The sequence below is a fragment of the Parasteatoda tepidariorum genome, chromosome 11 (assembly GCF_982258835.1).
Source record: "Parasteatoda tepidariorum strain Cologne lab strain chromosome 11, Ptep-v5.0, whole genome shotgun sequence".
Lineage (NCBI taxonomy): Eukaryota > Metazoa > Arthropoda > Arachnida > Araneae > Theridiidae > Parasteatoda > Parasteatoda tepidariorum.
Window position 1 is genome coordinate 14,582,377 of NC_141765.1, and position 26,814 is coordinate 14,609,190.

At 27.3% G+C, this 26,814-nt stretch overlaps 1 protein-coding gene across 5 annotated transcripts in view; it reads right to left on the reverse strand.

Moving 5' to 3' along the window:
- LOC107452167 (transcription factor CP2-like protein 1) overlaps nucleotides 1-26,814 on the reverse strand; it is a 111,396-nt gene that overhangs the window by 64,637 nt on the left and 19,945 nt on the right. For 3 of the 5 annotated variants that reach the window (XM_021147816.4, XM_043048190.3, XM_043048191.3), the window contains exons 2-7: nucleotides 23,414-23,541; nucleotides 20,690-20,807; nucleotides 17,375-17,431; nucleotides 16,132-16,275; nucleotides 10,293-10,459; nucleotides 2,811-2,878 (exon numbers count right to left, since the gene is read on the reverse strand). In XM_021147816.4, the coding sequence (XP_021003475.2) occupies nucleotides 2,811-2,878; nucleotides 10,293-10,459; nucleotides 16,132-16,275; nucleotides 17,375-17,431; nucleotides 20,690-20,802 (549 nt within the window). In that variant the 5' untranslated portion in view covers nucleotides 20,803-20,807; nucleotides 23,414-23,541. Of the gene's footprint in view, nucleotides 1-2,810; nucleotides 2,879-10,292; nucleotides 10,460-16,131; nucleotides 16,276-17,374; nucleotides 17,432-20,689; nucleotides 20,808-23,398; nucleotides 23,542-26,109; nucleotides 26,659-26,814 lie in introns of those variants that run through there. The other 2 variants (XM_043048189.3, XM_087155188.1) reach the window with 2 other exon arrangements.

Here is a 26,814-nt window from a genome sequence, read left to right on the forward strand (position 1 = left end):
AAAAACATATTTTACAAAACCTAAAATTTATAACTATCCCAAAGAGCACAAGCTTTTCAGTCTAACATCCTATTAAGAGGACACAAAAATTGAACTCATACCCAAATGCCCAGCTGTTGTAGAATCTAGATATAGCTCTGATAGCAACCTTAAAATCTAAGACCAAATCAGTATAGACTGAAAAATGACAAAGTAAAAAAATGACTGTCAAAATTAAAACTATTATAAAATTTTTCATAAAGACTATTTTAAAAATGCCTAGGGATTTTCATTGAATTTTTAAATTTAAATTAAATGCAACTTTTATTTGCTCTGTTCAGATTGGCTTCTAAGTTGTAAAGAAAATCTATTTAGATCTAATCTGAAAGTTAATTTCTGTATTTAAGAGAAGTGTAATATTCTAATTTCTCTGTTAGTTATACTGAAACTCTAAGAAAAAAAATTTTGGCATATGATATAAAACTAATATCATATCTTTGATAATGATACTAGTTTTTTCAAAATTATATATATATTGTTAACTCAAATCTCATTTGTTCTAAATAAAATAATGTTTATAAGCAAACAAAAAAAAACTTAAAATATATTTATTGAATCTCACACTGCAAGATTTTAATAAGCTACAACAAAATATCCTCACCAAAACTGAATTTGAGACAGAAATTCACCCACAGAGTTAGCCAGTTATGTGCTCTTTCCCAAATGCAAAAGATATTCACATTTTTTGTGTTCAATTTAATATTTTAAAGCATTTTTAATTAGAAAACAATCATTTAAAATAAATTTGTATTCTTATTTTGACCAATAAAAAAGACTATCATTATGCAATATTAATTAATGCCTTCCTTTATATACTAATTATTTTTAAGTCAGTCCTTTTGTTCTTCACAAATATTTCATGTAATAACCTGGGCTCATGATATATATTCCACTGGTAGCCATTGGCAACCAATAAATTTTGAGTGACAACTACATTTTTAGCTGTTTAATTACGATCTGAAATAATTTTTTAAATTTTAAGATTTGAATAAAGGTTCCGAGAGCCGTGATGGCTCAGGGGATAGAGCGTTCGCCTTCCAGTGAACCGGGTTCGAATCCTAGTCGATAAGAATTCCGCATCCGGTTTGCATTGACCACAGTGCTGATGTGAAAGATCCTCAGTGGTAGACGGATCAAGGGTTAGAGTTCCCTTGCCTTCAGGCTAACCATGGGAGGTTCTTGTGGTCTTCCACTCCATGTAACGCAAATGCGGGTTAGGTCCATCAAAAAGTTCTCCACGAAGGCAAATTTCTCCCAATACTCGATCCAGGAGTTCCCTTGTCTTCTGGATTGGGTTCAAAATTACAAGGCTACGGAGTTGAACATAAGTAGTCGTAAACCCATAAAATTGGGTTGGCTGTTCAACGACGGTTATAAAATAAAATAAAAAGAACATTCCGAGAAATGAGCTTAAACAATTTTTTTGTAATTATCACCCACATGTTCCATAATCATTAGAGAAAAAATATTATGTTTTCCTTACCTTTGCACTGCTGCATTCCTCAAATTTCTGATTCTGTGTTTTCTAATAATATAGTGTTAAAAAAAACAGAAATTTAAAAAATCATACCGAAATCCAAAGTAATAACTACGGAGTTAAGATTTAAAAAAAACCACAGGCATTACGATGTAGAAACGAACTATTGCCATCAAAAATAGTGAGGTAATAACTCAGATAGGCGATTCAATATCCATGAGCTGTAATGGTTTAAGATTTTAAAAAATTGAGATTTTAAAAATGTGTAAATTCATGGCTTTTATCGCTGAAAGAGCGATGGAAAGACCATGCAAATTCATGACGAAATCGGCAGAAATTGAATGAGGGAACAAAAAGTTATTATTTATAAACGTTAGTTGAAATTCACCTGCCGAAATAACACTGAATTAAATATATAGAGATCTCAAAACACCATATAGAAATTTGTAATAATTAAAGCTAAAAAACCGACATGAATTTATGATAAAATTGGCGTAAAAACGATAAGTGATTATTCACATGGGTGATTCTAGATTTCTGAGTCATAACGGTTACATATTAAAAATATCTGAATTTTAAAAACTCTGCAGAAATGCATGAACGTAAAGGTCATCGAGAAATCACGTTATTTCAAAATGGAATTGCAAAAAATCGAACCTCAAAAGTTATTTTTCAAATATGGAATTCAAAATTCAACTGTGGTTAAAAAACATTAAATTCATTTCAAGAAAATTTTATTTCGGGAAAATATTATTTTAAAAAAAATCATTTGTTTTTATCTGCAGCAAGCGTGTGATTCTTATGCAAAGCTCGTGGTTTAAGAATTTTGCTTCAAAATTTTTTGAGTTCTGTGGATTAGAAGTTTTGCCAAAATTGAGACCCAATTAATAAATTTGTTAAAGAAACCTGCTATAGCACAGAAATACAAACTCTTATATATATTTAATACTCACATATATATTTAATTGTAAAATACTTTAAAACTACACATAGAGGTTTATTATTCATTCTACATAATTTTACTATTTTTATATTTCTTTTAAAAATTTTAAAATATTTTATTATGTTGTAAAAAGTATTCCATACATATGCATTTGATTTTTATTCATGAATGTCTTCAATAAAGTTTCAAATTTGAAAAAAAAAAAGAAAAGAAAAGAAAGAAACCGTGGAGGGGCAAATATTCTTACGGGCTACCGGAAAATTTTGTGTGCTACCAGCATTTTTCAAACTCTTGGAGCCCTCATAATAAGAATACTATTTTTCTATTTTGAGGTTATAATTAGCTTTTTACCTTAAAAATGACACTCTTATCAAGGGACTGGGAACCCGTTTTTCTTATCTTCACTTCATATGGCTGACCTGGAATAAATAAATTTACATGTACAGTCCGCAAAAAAAAACCCGAATCACCCTGAATTGCTTGTGTTCTAATGATCGGATTTTCACGAACTAAGTGTCAATCTTAATGGTTCCTGGGGGTGACCTCAAATATGTTAATTAATTAGTGCTAACTATTAATTAAGTTACGAAATCAGACACAAAAACGTACTTTCTCTGAATAAACATATGTTTTTTTTTACATATTTGGAATCTAGACACTTGAATTAGGGGGGGGGAAGACAAAATTTTAAAAAAATTGGGCCGCAATAAAGGTTTATATATTTGGCGATAGTCCAGAAAATCGCAAAACAAGTCGAGGCAAATTCGAAATACTCGTTTTCAAGGTGGTCGGATACCTTAACGAGTGTAAAATCCTTATCAAAATAATGATCAAGACCCAAATGTAAAACAGTATAATAGACGATAAAAACTCAACTGGCTTCAAAACATATAAAGAGGGAAGTAAAAGTCGACATGTTTCGAGATTTCAAATATAATCGCCCATTCTCAAGACTTGTCAGGCTTGGATAACTTGTGACTTTCATTATTGGACGCTCAAAACATGTCTATTTTCATTATCATTTATTATTTTTTTAAATCAATGAAGTTTTTATATTTTCGATTCAGTTTCATGGGATTATCCATTTAGTTACACAACATATTAAATTATTTCACTCGATATTAAAATAAGTTTTACATATGTTATAGGCACAGGTTCTTAGATTGAAAAAATAATAATTCACTACTTTGTAAAAAAATCAATGCAGTAAAAAAATTTTTTTTTTTGCTGCAAGCCTTAACATTTTAATTTAAGGTCATAAAAAAATTCCGTTTGCAATTGAAATTTCAAAAGTCGAATGTGAAAATGGAATGCCCCCTAGTATCAGGAATCGAAATTAAATAGTTACAAGGACAACTTTTTTAAACAAGTTAGCGTTTCCGTCCTACTTGAAGTTGTTTGAAAAGGTATTTTTTATATATCGATTCCAAAGTTTATTCTACATATATTTCAGGGTATACTTTCGGAGTATTTCGATCGAGTTTATTTTTACACCCTTATTTGCTTAAAATTATTAAATAATTTACTTACAATAAATTATTCAAGCTACATGATTTAATGCATTTATACTATAATAATAAACGGAGCTTCCAACGCATATCCTTAACCTTAATGCCGCTATCAATAAATAACTGGAATAAGCTTAGATAAATAATAAAAATTAATTTTTCCCTCGTTTTAATTTTCAAGGAATAATATGCTTCGATCAAACAGATTTCATTCTGGAAATAGCGAAATTATTGAGTAGGTCCCTTGGAGCAATATCATTCTTATCCTCTTTTGACGAAATATAGGAAAAACTAGTTTTCACAGTTTCTGTAAAAAGTATGTTAGCCTTCTTGCCACATTTTTTAAAAAAAATTTTTTTATTAAAATAAGTTCGGAAATTGTGTATTTTTTATAGCATTTTCTTTGAAAATCAGATGACTCTAAAATTGGCACAGCTTCGGAATCATTTTTCAATATTTGGTATTTCTTGCTTAACAAAATAAGGCACTTTCCTGATAACAAATTATACTACAATAATATCTTGGAAATAATGCTAAAGTAAAAAATTAAACAAAATAGTTTAGTATATTATCAGGAAAAAAATCTACTTGGTATCATAAAGAGTAAAAGATATAATGAAATAATTAGTGAATCACACGTGGTCAGATAATTAAAAATTTAATTTCACAACTAAGATAGTAGGACGACATTTAAGATACTGAGATATTTTAAGACACTAAAAAAATTGGCTACGTATTCCACAGCTTTTTATGTTCGGTATCTTTATCCTCTTTGTAGTGACTTATAAAACATCAACACTATTTGTAGTGACTTATAAACATCAACACTATAATCTAAGTTGAAGTCACAAGAAACAAAAAAAAAAAGACAATCAATAATTTTAATTCTTTTTTCAAAAAAATAGTATGCTAAGTAAATAATCAGCTGTTTTGCAATAATAAACGTAAAATGGTAAGGAATAAGATTTTTAAAATGTTAAAATTTAATAAAATAGTTGGCAAAATAGTTCTGCGATACACTTCCAGAAATTTCTTTTAAGATTAGGATGATATAGGGTAAACCAACAAATGAAGGAGCATTTCATACATATTTCTTAGAAATAAGATTTTAAACGTTTTAATTTAGATTGATTGGTAACAGTAGCTTACTACCTAACAATAGGAAGTCATCTAACAATGCATTTAGTTATCTGGTCTTTGAGTCTTCTCTGGAAAAAGTTTTGAATTTGTTAGTATCTGTTCAACGCCTTGTTTCTATGACAAAATTATAAGGTCAGTGTTTGTTGTTATCCGTTTAAACTACAATTAATTGCATATAATAATGCTTTTTTTTTCTCATTGTGAAAAAAAGAATTCAAAATATGGTCATTAAAGTTACATTTTATTTATTTTAAGCATCATAACATAAGCAAGTACTGAGATTAGAAGTGTTTATTAACTGGATTACCGAACGATGAAAAACCAATGAATAAACAAGCGTTCCTTTGCTGGGATTTTTTCAAGTTAATGAAAATAAATGAAAAATTTTAATTTTCTTGTACCTTTTGTCATATTATAAATCAAAATTATGTTAAAAATATAAAAAAAAAACAACTTCTAACCAGTGAAGGAACAGGCATGTTCCTTCACTGAGAATAGATTTCCCAGTGAATGAATAGTATGTGTGAAATATGATTTTACATGGATAATTAGTAGTTCAGCGACATAGAGGACTCCTAAAATTCAGTTAAATGTTGTATGAATAGTTCCTATAAAAATTTCATTTAAGTATGCAAATTTAATTGCTAAATTTATTTAAAGAATTATAATAATAATTAATTTATTATTTATCTTTATAAATGTAGTGATTAGTTATTACATCATACCTTAGAAACCTTAATAAACTATGTTTATTAACTAAATATAACAACTAAATATAATAATAAAAGCTTGAATGGAAAATTTCTTTGGAGGATTTTGTGCCAATAATTAGCTAAATTATTATCGTAATGCCGTCTTTAATGTCCTAACGGGAACTGGTAGGAAAAATCCATTTAAAGACAATTATCAAGGTGAACATGGGTGAAGTTTTTTTCAGGCGACATCCACCAATAACTCAGTGCAATGTGAAGATAATTTCAAAAGGAAGAGAGTTCCCTTAGAGAATAATATTTGAAATACTGGTTTTAAGAACTTCAGAAGAATCTTTAGGAGGGAAGTAGCCCTGGCATCCTTTTATAAAGTGATTGCATTTACACAATGCGAATGAACAAGAGTTGAATACTGCCCTTAAACGGGAAAAATCTTCGGCCTTAAAAATTATAAGGATTTATATTCTAAAGTACCTAGGAAAGAAAAAGTACCTCCATCGGTAGTTTTTCCTTACAGAAGAATTCGTTGAGATATTACAGAATCAGTCCCTGCTACATATTTCATTGGAAAAAGCTATTCATGAAATGAAACAATGACCGCAGCAACATTTTACAAATATATTGCAAATGTTTCTACCCATGGCTAACTAAAAATGCAATCAAATTCTATATTTTGCTTCTTCTGGATAGGTATAAATCTCATATCAATTTGAAACTGAGCAAGTTTTGTTCCTCAAAACAAATTTTCTGGTTCAGTTTTCTACCTAATTCATGGAAATCTCTCGTTAGATCTTGAAAGCAAAAGAATTGTAAAACAATATGTCTAGAAAATTTTACATCCATTTTTAAATAAGATTTGAGGCATCAACTGATGAAGTTAAAATGCTTTTATGAAATGCGATATTTTTCCATTCGATGTAGAAAACGTTGACTGTAACAAATGCATGCAAAACAGACACCAAGAGTTAATGAGCAAGACAACTTATCAACAAAACACATGTTTCGAGAGTAACGATGCGCTATTTCTTCAGAAGCTTGAGAAGGAAATCTCACAAGTTATGTTGCAAATTTTTAAAGGAACATTGACAGAAAAGTTTAATCTCCCAAATATCCAATAGCTTGTGCTTTTCTCAATATAGAAGATTTTATTTCAAAAAGAACAATTGTATAATCAAATTTTGGCTCTTAAGCTGAGACAACTAACATTAATAATGAAAGTATCTTGAAAACTGATTTTGAGATAAGTCCTCTTGAGGCATTGTTAGTTGCAAAAACAATTTATTTCATAAGTAACTACTAGATATAAGTCAATGAGAGAGGGGTTTTACTCAAGCTTTGAAACTCCTTTTTCTCATTTATTATCCAGTGAGGAATTCTGGAAAAGGAACTCGAAAATCAAAAGAAATTTCGAAGATACATTTACATTGGCCAAAAATTTGGAAAAAAGAGGAAGGTTAAATCAAAAGAAAAAGAAATAAATTACTCATGACGAAGAGGAAAAAAATACTTAAAAAGATTTTAAAAAAAGCTTCTAAAATATGGGGAAAAGAGTAAACAAAAAAATTATCGAATTATAATAATAATAAAAACATCATCGAATTACACAATGATAGACATTCATAATTTAGAACAGACTATTAAACTGTGAGAAAAAAATGAAAAACATTTTTTTTTAAATTATGTATTCAAACATATTTTACTTTCCATTCCATGACTGAAAAAAAGTAATATTTTCCACATTAACTATGTTTATATGTCGTAATTCCAAGAAAAATCTTGTTTTTATACATTTGTGTGGCCTATGGATACCTAACGAGCAGCAAACATTCTCAAAATTAAGTTGTCATTCACTGGAAAATTTAGTGTTTATTCACTGGTATGAACTGTTCCTTCACTTGGTCATCTTACTACTTATTATTTAAACCACCAAAAGCTTAAAACAATATTATGTAAGTTATCTAACTTTTTTTTTACATAATTTGCATTTAATAACAAATATGTCGACACCATCATTTAGCTAAAATTAAAAATTTTGAAATTTTTATGAATTTTTTTTTAAGGCAAGCTAAGCTTAAGTGTTCCTTCATTGTTTAGTTTACCCTATAAGATGTTGAGAAATTTGCGATGTTGTGAGAGATGTTTAAAAATGTTGACTACGTATTTTTATTAATATTTATAAAATATATATTCAAGAAATTGATAAATATATTATTCCAAATCTATGCATACGTATGTATATTATTGAAATTGTACCAGTTATTGAAAAACAAAATAAATAAAAAAAATAATCACATTAAATAAGCACAATCTGGTGTATTCTATCAGAAGCACGCTTTTTTAAAACTAGACATTTGTTGAATAAAGTGTTTTTTATTCAAAATTCTTTACTAAATTGCAAATAAATTATTAAATGATTAAAAAAGAAGCATCGTATTTTATAGTGTGAAAGAAATAAAAATAAAAAGATTAGCAAACGATTATTAGCGAAAAAAATATGAATGAAATTTTACGCTATGCGCGCGAAGTCAAGTTCCTCCCAAGTTTATCACATTTTAATATTAATCAGCCCAATTAGTTATTTCTTTATTGTCGCCAAATTATTTTTTTAAAAATAATTAATTTTAATTTAATTTTAATTTTTCTCAGCTTCTAATAAATAAAAACAGTTGAAACTTTAGATTTTTCAATTGAAAAATATGTAGATTAATATGGTATAAAAAAAATTCATACCTTATAATTCAATATTTTTCATCCTCACTTTAATTAAATAATAAAAAATAATAAATAATTATTAAAAATTATTTTTTGCATGAAATTATCTTTGGGTAAATGAGTTTTATGAGTGGGTGCAATTTTTTTTGAATTGCTTCATTAGTTTTGAAATTATGACTGAAAACGTAAAAAGCGAAACTAACATTAAGGGGTACGAACTTTGAATCGCTCTCCTGACCAAACTATGGGGACCACATTTCCCAGATTGCGGCTACCCCCTATATTTTGAAGATAAGAAATCCAAATATGTTTAAAAAAATGCATGTTTATTCAGAGAAAGTACGTTCTTGTGTCTGATTTCGTAACTTAATTAATAGTTAGCACTAATTAATTAGCATATTTCAGGTCACCCCCCGGAACCATTAAGATTGACACTTAGTTCGTGAAAATCCGATCATTAGAACGAAAGTTATTCAGGGTGATTCGTTTTTTTTTTGCGGACTGTACTTCAGGCAAAAATAATTAAAATAATAGAATAGGAAAAAAGCTTTTAAGTCTTTAAATTATTACACTCCAACACAGTTTACGATTTATTTCTCACATTTAAATACAGTTTAAAATAACTGGAGATTCTTATACTATTTTTAAAAATATCATAACACTCTTAAAAAAAATGGACGACAAGCTTCTCAAATTTTTCACTCTGTTCCTAAATTTTAAAGTGCAGCTAAAAATAAGGAAATGGAAATAAATGCAAAAAGAACAGCAACAAACTAAATAAAGAAGAATTTTGAAGGAGTGTAACCTATGCTCAGACTTACCACTTGACAGTTTCCTTTGTACCAAAAATAGAAATATAGTTGCTTTTTTTCAGTAAATTATGAATTCTATATAATGCTTGATAGTTTTTGTACTTTTTTTCTCACTATTATAGTCAATTATGTTTTGAATTACAATAATTTACTAAATTCTTCTGATTATTTTTAGATGATAAAATACAGCATAACTATATTCCCACTTTATTAAAAATTTCATGTTCCAATTAAAAATTTGTATTTCCAGTTAACTTTTTCAACTTTATTACAGTAATTAGTAAATTATAGCAGTGCATATATCCCTCATAAATTAGAGAGAAAACAAAATCAGCATACCACTCCTTTATATTTGATAGACAGCAGCTTATCAGAGCAGATGACTCTTTCAGACAATTGCCCTATTTAGAATTTAATAATAAAGAATAAAATGAAGAATTTTATTTTATTCTGAATATAAGAATATAAAGAGAGAAAATAAAGTAATTTTCTTCAAGTTTAATACACGGAGAGAAAAATATCCTTCCCAACCTTCCCTCTACTCTACTTCAAGGATGACTAAAATACTTGAAGGTTCTTGATCCTTGAGGTTATATTGATACTCCTTGTCACTAATGTTGATCATTGAGTTTTTACGGCTATATACTGTAGTAATAATGAGTGACATGAATTTGCAACAGCGTTAAAAAAACTATGAAAGTCAAAATCCATAATTGATCTATTCAATTTTGATTGCTCAAACTCTTTTATTGACAAATTTAAAAGGCGGTAACAGTAAGCTTTAGTGAAATTATTCTTCATATTCTTTAATTCAAACATAATTTTAAATTTATCAAGTTCCACAACACAATATAAATGTTAAAAAAAAGGACAAAAGTTAGACATTGAAAGAACAAAAGGAAAATGTAATTAGAAAAAATCATCAAAATAGGTATGTATCCGAGTTTTTACCTTGATTTAAATATGTTAATGTTTCTTCATTGATTTTAGTAGAGATAGCTGTTGGAGCTAGTAGAACACAATGAAAAGGGGACATGACAACTTGTGACAGAAAGGTATTAATAACAGATCCAGAAGAATAAAAATGGCGATGCTCTGGTGCACTTTGTTGGCGGTATCTGATAATAATTAAAAGAAAAGTAATTAAAAGATTATTTTATATAAATGTTCAGATTTAAAGACAAACAACTAATAAAAAAATAAGTGTATTCTAATAAAACTAAATTTTATTTAATATTGTCTTATGGATAGCAATTTTTGTGCATATTACTTTTTAGGAAACTTTTCTTCAGATCTTCTGTTCATGCAATGCATTATGATTTTCTCTTGAAAAGTAAAAATAATTTGCCTATAGGCATGGAATTTATTGCTGGGTATATTGGAAACACTTTCTTTCATCTTGACCTTTTAGATTAATTTTTGTATTTGTTCAGAGCTTCTACACTGCATCTGGTATAAGTTAGATGTAATTTTTATACTTAAGTTACTTCAAAATGGCTTATTCAGTAGGAATTTAAAAATGTTTCCTGAGTTAATATTTGTTAAGCATCCATCTTTATTAACATGCTTTATAGAACACTAACATAATGATTGAAAGCTTGGATACAAAATTTTAGTAGGAAAATGTAAAAAATTTTTATTTGTTAAAAATGTTTAAAATTTCAAAAGTTAAAAAGTTTATAAAATCAAAAGAAAACCTCAGTGGATTCCTTGCCGCACAAATTTACAAATTTTGTGCAGAAAACAAAACTTACTTTATTCTGCTCCTATATTATATTTTTTTTCCTAAAATATTAATTGTAATATATAATAAAATCATTATCAAATGATATACTATTTGTTATTAAATATTATTTTATCAATTATTAATTTATTCCTTGAAATTTGTTCCTTTTGAATTAATTCATTCCTTTGAATTTTGGCTCCATTAAAAGAACATTGAGCTTTGATCAAGTACTTAAATAATTGAACCAACTGTAAAGTTGTGACATTCTGCATGAATTTGCAACATTTGGAATTTTGTGTAATTTTTACATTTCAGTATCTGTTACACACTTTTCATATTTTTTTTTTGCGAGACTTATTACAAAAACAATTTTCATTAAACTGTTTATTTCTATTTTTCTGAAAAACAATTTAATTTCAAAGTCTAGATAAGCCAATAGACTAGGAACACAAAAATCACATTATTTAAAATACACACTATTGAACATATATGGGGTCCACAACCTTTTTGAATGAAGGGCCACTTGTATAGTAGGTTTATCAAAGAAGGGCCGCGTGCCCAAGCATTTAGACATGTTTACAGCAATTATGATCATTTTAATTTAAACATTAGTCTTTTAGACACAATTCTTTTTATAAGTTAACTGAGGAATATATTTGCCTAAAACTAAATTCCTTTAAGCATTAAAATTCATTCAAAACTGAAAGACACCAAACTTATACTTTAAAGATATATATATTTCCTTCAATTCAAAAAATAGATTCATCAAAAAAATATATGTATTAAGAAGGCGAAAAAGAAATGTTTCTTTTATCACATCAAGTGACACAAAAGTTTATTTTAAAATAAATTAATTGTAATGTTCATGAATAAAAATAAAAACTAAATAAATATTTTACTGAACAACGTAAATGCAAACTAGCATTTTAATAAGAAATTAATAATAAGAAATTTTATGCGATCTAAAATTATTTAAAATAAAACAAATGCAATATAGCTCAAAATAAGATTCAACATTATTTTGGGATTTAGTTGTTCAGTTCAATATATTTTTAACTTTAGGACATTCATATTTAGTGAATTATTATTTTAAGAATGTTAAATTTTAAACTGTTTTTGAATGCTTTTTTTAAGCTACAAGAAATTAAAAGCATAGATTAAAAAAATAGTAAGCGGTTTAAAAATCTACATTCAAATTTTGTGCGTTGCAATAATATTGTATTAAAAATATCGAGATTTAGAAAAAACAGAAATAAGTAGCAATAAATATTTTAAAAAATCGAAAAATAACTTAGATTGAAGATGAAATCGTCACAAATAAAGCACCTCAAAAGTGATCATTAAAATGTGCAATTCAAAATTTGAAAGTTTTAATACCATATCAAAAACATTCAGATTTTCAATTGGCGATCGAAATGGGCTGCAGGTGGTGTAGAGCAGAACTCGCTACCTATGCCAACACTTCACATGCTTGCCCCATTAGCGTGTGGAAAGTCATAGAGGAAGGAAGTACGTTAGTTTCTCTCTTGATTTTCATATAGATTAAAATCTTTTAACTTGGAAAACTATATGGAACTGAAAACTACACTAAACATAGTTCTAAAGAAAAGTATCACGGAAATTTTAAAAAATAATTTTATTAAATAAAAAGGAAAAATATTAAGAAAAGGGAAAATATCGTAGTACATTCCTATACAACTGAAAAGAGGAGGAGAGGGAAGGGAAAAGGGCTAAAGGCATGAAACCAGTCTCTTCCCAGATGGCGTATTCGAGTGTTGCGATCGCCAATACACTGTGGAAAAGCGTAGAAATAACTGCTGAAAAAACGGTAAAAAAATCCTTTTGATTTTTGATGAAATCAGCACAAAAAAAAACGCATTTAAATTCCAAATTCGAATATCATATTTATTCATATTAAAAAATATCAGAATTTTCAAAACCATATGGAAATACGTCACAGTAAGTGCCAAAAAATGATAGAAAAGTACCTTGGATTTGTGATAAAATTGACATAAATAAAGCACGTCAAAAGTGATTATAGTGAAAAGTTACTATTAGAATGCAATATTTAAAATAGGGAATCATTATATTATCTTATTAAAAACAGTGGGATTTAACAAAACACGTGGAAATATGATAATAACTGCTGAAAACATGATCAAAAAGTCACTTGGATTAATGATAAAATGGGCACGAATAATGAGCTCAAAAAGTTACTACTAAAATTCAACATTCATGCATAATAATGTATTAAAAATATTGGAATTTTTAAAAATGAGGAAATTTGCAGTGATAACCACTGAAAAAAGCAATCGAAAAACTTTATTAATTTAAATTGTGTGCATCAAAAACTTAAATGCATAATTCAAAATTTCCGGTTTTTTATTTTCCTCTCAAAAAGTTATAATAATATTTTTTATTATGCTCAGGAGCTGCCACAGGTCATTGAAAGCTGGCAGGCCATAGGTAGTGCACCCTTAGAATATGTATGTTATCTATATATTCACCAGAGATAAAAATAAAGAAATTTTAGCAGCTGGTCCAAAGGATTAGTAACAAAAATATTTCACTAGTCTTTAAATATTTTATCTGGTCTATTCACATGTTCCAAATAAATTTTTAAAGAAATGCTTATAAATTTGTAAACAAAATATGTTTTACAATACAATGCAATTTTCACAAACAGCAACAGTTTAAAAAAAAAATGCAATTTGTATAGATATAATGCAAATTAATCCTTATATAAATTGAAATTTTATCATAATTTTTTATTTAATACATTTAATGTTACACATTTGTCAAAAGTAGAACTTTTTATTAATAATTAAAAGTAATAAAAAAATATTACAATGAAGTTAGAAAAAAAAATACTGACACTGCATAAGAAAAATCAAAAATCAAAGATTTTGTGTCAGAAACACAGAACAAAACATCAAACTATAAAAACAAAGACCAAATCAATTTACCATTTCTTTTTACTCTATAGACGGTGATTGGTTGCTGGTCTGATGGACCACTTAATATCTTTTATGGGAGTTCTAGTCAAATTTTAATGGTCTCGGACCAATGGTTCACCATTAATTTCTAGCCCTTTATGGACCTTATTAAAATTCACAAACACATTTAATTGTTTAAATAAGATATTTCAGAAGTCATCTAAATGAATGAATGTTTGAATCAACTAATTACTTAAATTAATATCTAAGGAAAGATTTCAACAACGATTGTAAAATTATTTATAATAATTTGAAAATTTCTGAAACATTTTTACTGAAAATTTTCATTTGAATAATTATTCCTTTATAATAAAAAATAAAATAGTCTTTTTTCCGAAAAAAACCCCACATATTTTTTAAATATCTGCAAATCAAGGCTTTTAGATAGGTGCAAATTTTCAATCAGCGTTCATAACTTGTATAACTTAATTTCAAACAAGTTGCATTGGCAAAAACACAAGGCAAGTATTGAATTCTTTAAAATTAATTATTAAATATATTTAAAAAAATTCTAGATGGGGCTAACCTGTGTTTGGTCAACATCTACCTTCACATAAATTTAGCATCTTAAGGTGGCACCAATTATCCATAACATGGTACTGACACAGACATTATATTTTATTAAACATAGAGATGCATGCATGAAAAGCTTTTAAATGAAGGCTGTCTTGGTTAGATAATGGTATTTTTGCCTTTTAAAAGCATTACTATAGATTTAGACAAAACTGAGCTAAATATATTTTTGTCATTGTTCTCAAACTTTTTTTTATCATGATTCTACCAAAAGAAGAGCTAATGTGTACAAAAATTGAGGTCCTTGGTTGATGATTAAAAATACTCTCCTAGGAATACTTCCTGAATTATGAGAGGGATTTGAGGTTTCAGTCACACACTTGGAATTTTTCTTGTATTTAGTTTACAAAAATAAAACATGTAATGAAAATAAAATAGTTTTGGAAAGATTTGTTCATCAATTTATTTTTAACAGTTAAGTCCTAATTATATTTCATAGTTAAAATAAGGTTTTTCTCTGTAAAAATTTTATTTTTCTGAAACCTTAAATATTTGCAATATTTTTAAATGCACTACTTTTATTATCTTTATCTGAACATTAAACCTTTAAATGATTAAACTGTCATATAATTTTTGTTCTCATTAAGAAATTAATATAATATTTAGACACATTTCAAAAGGTATGTCTGAAATTTTTTTTAAGATTTAAATAACATTCAAGTTTTGAATTCACCAAAGAAAATAAAGTTTCGATTTTATCATTCATTTTTCTCTTTAGTACAATTTAATGAAATCAAATTATAAAACTTTGATTTCATCAATCAAATGAAAGCAAATTGTACTGAAGAAGAAAATTTAAGAGAATTAAACAAAGTAAATTATAAATTTAATGTCTATGTGTACAGCTTAATGAATACAAATTTTTAAAAATTTTGTTATTTGTGTGTATTTGTAAAAGAAATATACTGTTAATTCAACTGAAAACCGGTAATACCATTTAAATAAATTTGTTGTTAGATCATATCCATTTGAACAAATGAAATTATCCTTCATTTGATGTGTTCAATTTTTATAACTATTATAGATATGTTTCTAACAATATCATCGAAAATAATCTAAAGAAGCTCCATCTTAACTTAACAAAACATATATCATGACAAGAAGCTTAACTTAGAACAAACAATATTCAAACACAAGTCACAATTAGTTTTTAAATTGAAAAAGAAATGCAGTACAAGCAATTTATTACCCAATATTATTAATTCAAATAATTTTGTTAAGTTCAGTTACATTAAAGTTACGTGCCATAGAGAATTTAAGAATAAAAGCCCTTATTTAATTTTCAAATTTATCTATTTTAAATTTTAAAAATATATAAACAAATTAAATTTTAACATTAAACTGTTATAGATCAAATATATGGAATATGCAGAGTACTCAAAAATATTCAAAATATGGTCATTAATAACATGGGTCCTTAACTGTGGTAACATGCAGATATTTTTAGTAGCATGTGTATACAAGTGACTACATTTTTTATAAGGATAAAATATACCTTGTTTGTAAATTTTCTGTTCGCTCCATTTCTTCTTTATTGAAGCAGATTCGCTTAACACTGCAATCAATATCCGTTAACTGAGAGTATCTGATCCTTTTACCATGCACAACACTGCATTCAATTTGGCACTTCTCAGAATTCCTACAATGAATTAAACTCCTCTTATAATGAACTTGTGAAAAAACTAGGGATTGAAATTATGCTTCAAATATCATGTAAATTACTCTCCCTTATTTCACAGAAATCAAAAAAGATATTTTACCTCATGAAAGTTCATCATTTTTTGCTTACCATTTCTTCATTGTGCTTAGCATAAACCACTTTCCATCACAATAAAATTCATTTTTAATACTGTTTTTAAAACATCTCTAAACTTGTTAATTTTAAAGCTGGATTTAGAATAACAATATGAAGGAAAAAAACATTTAATAAAAAACCAAAATAAATCAAAGGATAATTCAGCATCTTTAAAAATTTTACATAAGCTTTAATTTAATTCTGTGAAAAATGAAAATGAGGATCTGATTTAGAAAATTATTTATGGTAAGCTGGTGGAAAAAAAATTACTTTTTTCTGAGCTGCTTAAAAATAAATAATCTAGAGAAATATAACTAAAGCTAAATAGAAAATTGCAGGTCTTTGTTGAAACAAAGAAAATTAATGATTCTGAAATGTTTTATTCCTCATATTTTTACAAAAACTTCCACAGATATAAAGTGTTGTCAAGATAATAGTTCATGCAGTGAGAGCAGTCTTAATAAATTGTTGATTGGTGACAAGTTAACTTTGTTTAAACATTATTAACGGATGATGAGTTAACTTTGTCATTGCACTTGCAATGATGAGCTAACTCTTTTTCAGTCAACAACGTTTGGGCAACATTTAGAATGTTTTCCTTTGCTTACTTTGCCAACTTGTTTTACTTTGCAAAATAATAGCCAATGATAAGACATAGTTGCTCTGTGTAAAATTACTGGTCAACAAATTATCAATACAATATCCCATTTTCCATAATTTCACACTCCAAAAAAGTTGAGGTTTTTCTAATCGCAATGGTAAGATGTATTCAACACATTTTCTTCGACATAAGCATTAGCAGTAGAAAAAAGCATTTTTTGTAACAGTAAATATACAAATATTTTTCTTTTAAAAAATATATTTACAATACAAAAACTTTAAAACATTTTTAAATATTATTTCAGTTAAATGAATTCTTAAATTCAAAAAGTTTTCTATTTACCCATAACTCATTTCTTCTTTCCTTAAGTTTATCTCAGGCACAGCAAATACAGATGAGCTTAAATAAAGAGAAAATTTAAATCAAATTCCATGTATTACAAATACCAAAAATTAAAAGGCAACTACGGTGGGAAGTCCCATATCCATATTCATGAACAATAGATCTTTAAAGTAAACAAAAATCAAAATATTCTTATTTAAAAAATGACAAATCGATAAGTGATGTCAATTTAAATCAATAACATATAATTTCAGGTGGTTGGTGTGGTTGCATTATTTTTGTAGCATCTGTTGCAAATTTTCACACCAGTTTTAAAATCACGATATTTTAATGATATAGCGAATTCAGAATCACACATTTCAGTTAGTAATCATTCCTTGATCCACTTGATTAGCAAGGATTTCACAGTGAATCCATGTAGCTATTAAAACGGATTTTCACTTTGTTTTAAAAATCTCTATGTCTTAATATGATATTATTTAATTCAGCAAACTTCGAATCACGAATTTTGCACTCAATTATTGATGATTCACCCTTAATTCCAAGTGGATTTACGATTGCATTTTTGTCAGTTATTGCTATGGATTTCTATCTTTTTTATTGCTACATTATCCAACACTGGAAATTTTGAATTACGCATTTGCTTAATTACTTTTTGATGCACTCGATTTGTGACGATTTTATATTGTCCACATGGTTTTGCCGATCATTTTTTCAAAATTTTGGGATTTCCACATAGTTTTGAAATTTTTGATTTGATATTTTATATATTATTATTCGGGAATTTCGAATCCCGCTTTTGGATAATTACTTAATGACCCACTTTAGTCGTGATGATTTCATCCCAAATTTGCAATTTTTTCAAAATGTTTAATTTTTGCACACTCAGAAATAGAGTGGGATTCTTGGCAGTAATAATCCTTTTATGCGAGACGTGAGAAAAAATACACTATTTTTTTGTGCTGCAATGAAATGCTGAATTTCGTTTCAGCATGATTCAAATCCAAATAATTTATATCCAATTTTTTTCATATAATAGCGGAAATGGGATTAAAATCGAACAAAAATCGGAGATCGGGTAAAAATCATAAGGAAGTGGGAAATAGTGGAAAAGCAGAGAATTCTCATCCTTGCATTTCTTTTTTTTAAAACAGATTTTTTTTTCTTCCTTTGAAATAGGAAAAGATTTTTGTTTACTTTTATTGTTAAAAAGTGTGTGGAAAAGAGACCCTTCCAGTAAATGGCCGACCAGATAAGGAACTTGATGCTGAATATTTTTTAGAAAATCTTGCTATAAAAAGATATGATAATAAATTCTGACTCTTCATAGGACATATCATCCATGAACCAGTATTAATTATGTTAAGTACAAAAAGATTAAGTACAAAATTAAGATTTCGTGAAATAACGTTCCCAGGAAAACCTGCTCCAATAAATATATAACTTTTTTGAAGAAAACTACTCATTTTTCTTTTTTGTATATAAAAATTTGAAGAAAAAAAAGCAACAGGCAACAAACATTATAAAATGAAAATGAATTATACTAATTTTTAATTAAATTACTAATAGTCAGAATCATTTAAACAAGTAAAAAATCTTCATTTGTATAAAATCTTTACAATACAAGATTATAGCAATTTGAATCATACCAAATACTCTGGGGAGAATATTGAAAGTATTACAAATAGTCAGTGAGCTTTTTATTTCGAACAAAGCTCAAAAAATATGTTTATGAAAATGGATACAGCTTAAAATGCATATTAAAACAAATAGAAACCACTTAAAATGAGTGACTAAGGAAATGGACAAAGAATTTTTCAAACTACTGTCATGTTAGTGTTTTTAAAATAATAAACAGATAAATCCAAATAAATTTGTAGCACAAGAATTACTTTGTACATAGTTTTAATATAAGTCTTTATCCAATGAACTTTAAAGGTTCTCTTTAGAACTTTTCTTTGAACAAGTATTCTTATAACAGTGATAGAATATGCATCCAAAAAATAAAAATGTGGTAGAAATTTAAATCATTCAATTTCCCAATATAAGTATTTTTGTTTTTCAAATGGCAGGCACTGAACATTATTCTTCGCCTTAGAAGATGCCGGAATTGTTACTCATTTCACGTTACCCAGTGGGCACCTGTGAACCAAAGTAACGGAGGCGAGAAACATTACCCACGCCACACTGCTACAAACCCCTTTATAGGGTGCCCCACATTCACACATCACACACAACAGAGGACAACACAAGAGAGAGAAACATCCATACCCAGAGTGGGATTCGAACCCGCAGCCATTGGCTTCACAGTCAGGTGCGCTAACCGCTCGGCCACCTGGCTGGCAATTTAAGTATTCATTCATAGATACCATCATATATTGATGTTATCAATCATATGTGCTTAAAATAAAAATCTTCTAAGATCAAAGCTTTCATTTTAAATAATAAACTAAAAGAAATTAGTTAAAAAACATTTCATTAATTTCAATTGAATTTTTCTTTTTAATTTGAATTTTTTGTATTGAATTTTTCTCTTTGTTGGTCACTATATTTTAAATTTTAAGGCTACCTTCCTAGACCGTTATTGGTAATAAAAAAATATATAAATGAATGGGTTCACTTTTTAACATTAAAATGGCACACTTTGTGCTGTATCCATTTTCTTACACAAGCATTTTGAATTACATTTTTTAACACACCCATTTTGAGCGATTATTTCACTGTTGCTTGCATTTTCATCTTAGACATTTGGCTGTTACACCCTGGATAAAACTAATTTTGAATTCTTGTTTAATAAACTTTTTAACTGATTGAAGCTCAATAAATTTAATTGCACAAATAGTCATGCAATTAAAACTTATTTTTAGTAGTTTTCAAATGGCCTGCAATAATAATTTTTCAATGAACAAAAATAAACAAATTTGCTCACTGAAATATTTATTTATGATCCTAATTTAGCGTATTGCTTTATTTAATTTATTTTTAGAAAGATTAAAAATATATCTATGTTAGAAAACATTTGATAAAAGTATATAACCATTTATAAATAGTTTATTTATTTATTTTTTTTTTTTTGGTCATGAAAATTATTAAATGAAAAAATTAACAAAAAAATGCAACCAGTAACAGTTTACTATTTAAAATAAATGCAAAAATAAGGAAACTCACAGCAAATGATAAAATCAGAAGTAATTGTTGTATTTAGTAATAGTTAATTCTATAAAGAAAAACTATAAGAATAAGTGCAAATATAAACTAGTGAATTATTTAATTAGAATTTTACAAGATTTTAAAATACAATGATAAAATGAGAACCTTGTGGTATTTGTAGGAAAATCCATTTCCATTTCAGATAGACTGCGATCAAACTCAACAGATAAAACATCGTTCATTTCATCCGGAACACACCACTGATTTGTAGATGCCATTTTTTCTACAAATGAAACAAAAACAAAAAAAACTTATAAAAAGATTTAAAAGCTGAATACAATACAATCCCATAATTTATTATAATATTATTAAATTCTTGTCACAAATGAAGCAAAAAAAAAAAAAATTTAAGCATATCTTCTGTATAATAAACTACAAAATGGTTGACAAGTTTAATGATACTTTTGCTCTTTCCAACTAAAATATTATTTATTAGCCTTTAATATGTATTTATATAAGTCATAGGGAAATTGGAAAATCTGGCTCTTCGCAAACTGCCACCATAATTTCAGACAGTGCCTACAAGACCCACTGCAATAAGCCTAACCAGTCCATAATTTGCAAAACCCGCAATCCCAATTAGCCTCCAACAATATATCTATTTATCTATGTATGCTTTATTATAAAGGCATTGACTGTATAGCGTATATATACATCTATCTATATACACTATACAGTCAAAGCCTTTTTGTACAACCCTTCCATTATAATGACCAATGCATAATAATCCGTATGCTATTTCATAGACACAATGTTATTTTACAATCCATTAGAACAGTGTTCCCCAATCCCCGGTCCGCGGACCGGCACCGGTCCGTGAATCAAATGGTACCGGGCCGCCCATTTCATTGAAACTGAATTTAAATTCCTAGGCTTATACCCCAGATTAAAAATATCTGAGTTCCATTAAAATTTTATTTACTTAAAAAAAAGGGGCCCCCGAAACTAGTTAGATAAATTTCTGAATGTTTGTAATTTATCCGATTTGTCTATTGTCTCCGATTAACCCCAGATGGAACGGTCTCATTGCAAAGAAACAAGCTCAGGGTTCTCGTTGATTTAGTGTTCTAGTAAGTTAAAATGTTAAATAACTTTATATTCATTTTTTTGGTTTAACTGTATTTTATTTTGAAGGCATGCTTAAATACAATTAAATTAAAATTAATAAATCAAAATAATATTATAAGATCTATAAAAAGGGGCCCCCGAAACTAGTTAGATAAATTTCTGAATGTTTGTAATTTATCCGATTTGTCTATTGTCTCCGATTAACCCCAGATGGAACGGTCTCATTGCAAAGAAACAAGCTCAGGGTTCTCGTTGATTTAGTGTTCTAGTAAGTTAAAATGTTAAATAACTTTATATTCATTTTTTTGGTTTAACTGTATTTTATTTTGAAGGCATGCTTAAATACAATTAAATTAAAATTAATAAATCAAAATAATATTATAAGATCTAAGCAATCAACGCCCCCCCCCCAGTGGACCGCGGAAAAATTATCAAACATTGACTGGTCCGCGGTGATAAAAAGGTTGGGGAGCACTGCAGTAGAATGTCCACACTGAACTGTTGATTTCAATATAGTGACCAAAATATATATTTTTTTTAATTCTAAGAAAATCACTTAAAAACAGATGTTAAACATTTTTGCATTTTTCTATTGGCAATATATCAATGGATAGCAAAAGTTTCCAGAAAATAATATAAACCACTATTTATTTTGATGTTACCACTCTAAAAATGCATAACTTCTTGAATTCTCTATGAATGAAGAAAGAGTGACAGGACCATTTATCCAGGGCTTAATCTGTGATGAAACAAAATGAAGAAATATGGATTACTTTTTATTATAAATAACTGTACCTACTCTACATTGCATCCTCATGTGGAAATTAGTCTCTTATATGCATTCATAACCTTTGTAAATGTAAAAATAGCATTCTTTGTAGGCACAGACCATGTCAACTGTACAGATTTGAATCAATCATAAAATAACACATTAACAAAATAAAATAAAAGAATGACACAAAATGCATAAAAAATCTTAATTAAAACTAAATATAAGACTCAGGATGTAAAAAGAGCCTGTCGGACCTAAGACCATTTAATCTGCATATTATTCAATCATAAAATAATGCATATACATTATTGAAAAAGAATGCTAAAAATCACTATTCAAATTGTACTTCAATATGTGAACATCTAATCATTAGAACAAATGTTTTTGAAATTGATACTTTTCTTTTATCTTCTCTACAAAATTAATTTCTACTAGAAATTAACATTAAAAACCTTTTCTTGCTGTATACCGGGTGTTTCATAACAACTACTTTTTAACCTATATAATTAAAGTTCTTGCTAAAAATAAGATTAAAAAAATTATGCACATTAGAGGTTACCAAAAGCATTTTAGAAGGAAATTTTTTTTTACATTTTTAGTAATTATTGTTGAGGTCAGAAAGAGCAAAGAAGGGATTGAAAGTATCAAAAACTAGTTTATTTGTCTAGTTAGACTGAAACCTGTTCGCCCTTCATTAGAAGCAGTGTTTTAAGTCTCATTTTCAAATTAACCAATTTTAGGTTATTTCAATTTCTCTCTTGCCTACCTTGATAGAGGTTGGTCAGAGTTTGAAAAACATGGTTTTACTCTTTCTCACATAAATAATTTGTAATCTTTGGTGTGCATATTTTTTACTTCATATTTACAAAGATTCTAAAAACATAAAATATTTGTGGTAATAATCGAACGCCTTGTAAATGATTAAGTCATTTTTCATTTTCATTAGTTTTAAATTCAATCAAAAATTTATATACTTAATCTATGCACACCTAGTTTGTGAGAAGCAAGACGAATTTCAAATTCTTTCCACAGAACACAACTATGGCAGACAGACAAATGAGATTCTTGATGTTATTCTCGATCCTTCAAAGTTTTCTCTCGCCATCACAAAAGGAAACTATAATGACAAATGTAAAAATAAAGCACCTTGAAAAAAAAAAGTTCATTTTTACAAAAAAAACTTCAAGTTTATGTATTTAAAACATATTAATTAATTTAGAGCAGATAATATAAAGTCAAACTGGAAAATATAATTTTATGAATTCAATCAGCCTTTAAACAATAAACAGTCTGAAAGACTCAATAATTTAGTTCGGAAATCAGTCACTTTATGTTATTTTTACTTTTACCAAATATGATTTTTGTACAGTATTTAAGTACTTTGTTGTTAAATTTAAAAATTTTCTTAAATTTTAAACAGTGTCAAAGTTTAGATTAAAGAAATAATAAAAGAATCAATTAAACATATACTGCAAAACAAATTGACTATGCAATTTAACTTATTACGTGAGCTAAGTAATAATTTAAAGGTTATGATCCACTTATTTCTGCACACGAATTCAACTCATGAAAAAAAGTGTCTCTAAAAAGAAACCTGAAAGTGCCTTCAAAATTGGCAAAACTGAATATATTTTTTTATGAATTCACTTAACATGACATGTTGGCAGTAGTTATTATATAGTACTAATGCTATTTATTTAATTTACTAAATTTTTAAAGATATAATTTGTGATAAAGAAAAACAATAAAATCTATTTCAAAAAAATTAAAAAACAAACATTGCAAACAAAAATAAGACTAGACTTATCAGAGCTGTTTCAAAATTTCATTATCCATTGAACTTCTAATTCAATTTTTTTTTTCCAATAGCTAATTCGAAAATTTGATATTCTATTGAAAACTGCTTATTACTTATTTTTTGTTTAATACTGACGAGGGTAATACACATCTATAAAATTTGTATGATGTAAACTGAAACAAGACCAAACTAAAATTAAAGAGCTCAGTTGAAATCATAGGATGGGGTAAAAATTATCCTTAACTGTGATCTCCCCTAGGTACAGATATGATCCCTCAGAGTTTGAGTTCATTTAATATTATAATAAAAAAAAAACAATATAGAAAACTTGCAGTTTTGAAAAGTTAAGACATCTACATCGTAATTGAGAGGTTATTGGTTCCATCCCAGCTGATTACAGATTTTAATTTATTTTTTTTATTGTTGAAAAATATGCTATTTCTATCAGTTATTTTAAATATGTATATTAAAAAAGTATTTATCGATGTATTTTAGTGTGAAATCTTCAGTTTAAACTGAAAAAGATTAACTTATCTTGTGAATTAGAATACATAATTTTTTTGAAATATTTATTTACAATTTTTTTATGTCAAAAAAATGTTTTATCAAGAAATAAGTTTTCTTCTTAAAAATAATTATTTTTCCTCTGTAATTGAAAAAAATAAAAATTAAAGAAAAAGCATTTATAAATTTTCGAAAGTACTTAAATTTTTTTCAAACGAAAAAAATTTTTTTATTTTTATTCAAAAGAATAAATATTTTCCTTAACATAAAATATTATTTGTTTAGAGATTATATTTTTAAAGATTTATCGAAGTTACTACCATCATTACCCCCATTGTTGGTTAAGGAAAATTTCGCAATATGTACTCCTTACTCATGTAACAGTAACAGGAAGAAAAAAAATAGATGAAAAAATACATGAAATTTTGTAAATTTTATAGAGAAATGTCTAAGGAATATGATATTGTTATTGCTGTGGTCTAGCTTCTGAGTTATTTTAAATCAAAATTGAATTTTTCTTCCTTTTTTCCTTTATAAAATTATTAAAATGGTCCCTCTTCTTTATTAAAAGTTTACAGATTTGTAAGAGGACGTACAGAACATTAATTTTTGAGTTATTTTATGACAAAGCTTTTTTTTCTCCATCCTTTTCTATTTAATTAAATAAACTATTAGCAGTAGAACTCTCTCTATGATCTTTACATACACCCTTATATCTGAAGATCAATAATACGTCTTACTTTGTTTCAATTTCTAATAAATTTTAGAGCAATTAAATAGAAAAATTAAATTGTAAAGTTGAGTTTGCCTCTGAATGAATATCAAACTTCTCTAATATCTTGGTTTTTATTATGAGTCATTTCTTTGAAGCAGTCAAAAATAGAGAACATGGATTACAGACTAAATATTGATATAGTATTTAATGTAATCATACTTGACATCCAATAATTTAGTTTTTCAGATTGTTATGATGATTTTTTAAGAGCCTCACTAGATAAAATTTTCACTATTTCATTCTATAAGTACAATTAAACACACTATCATTAAAACATAGTAAATCATTTAAATACAAAAATTACATCAATAAGCCGCAATGACAACTTAGTTAAGGGAGATATTTTTGTATGGATACATGTTCATACAAACTATAATCACCAATGAGCTAGAATGGGATTTTACTTGCAAAATATTAAAATATATATATATATATTTTAGGCTTGTGAGGCTACAAGATAAAAAAAAATAATAATAAACTTGGTGATAATTTCAAAGCAGGTTCAGGTATGGAAATCTCCCCTAGTTAAAACATCAGCTGTGATTTGGCCTTATCTCTGGAAGCAGATCCAAACCTAACCAAAAGCAGATTGATGTATACCAGCTTACCGGGGAAGTAAGAGTGGTTGGTGTTCAATGCCATCATACCCCTGGTCTCGAAATTGTGAAGCCCTAATCTTCATTACCCTTTAGGCCAGCAACTGACTGTTGCGAGAGTGCTTTATTTATATTACCCTATTTCTCCCATACACGGTTGTTTCTTTGAAGTATCCAGAAAATTTTTATTGTAAAAACTTATTTTAGCAATGGATTTAGAGTTTAATAGCATTTTCTTCATTTTAATATTCACAATCTTCATTTCTAGATGAATAAAAAGATGCTTCTTTAATTTATATGCACAGACATCAAATGTTTTAATACACAGCACTTGTTACATTCGGACTGCTGTATTGGCGCTTATTAACCAATAGTCAATTTATACACTAACAAAATATCAACAATTAAGAAACAATGCAAGGAAAGAACTGAATAGCAAAAAATAAAAACACAGTGGACAGTTCAAATAAATCCTCAAGTCAATGTTGCATTGTTTTTTGAGCAAACACTGTTTACAAAAATTCAATCACGCCGCTTGAAAACCAAGCACCAGATGCCATTTACATAAAGAAAATAAGCAAATCAATAGTTTTCAATTGAACACGGGTCTCTAGAGTGACGTCATAAATAGTAATAATAATAATATTTACATTATTATTATATTACTTTATTATTATATTACTTTATTATTACATTACTTTAAAATAATAATAATAT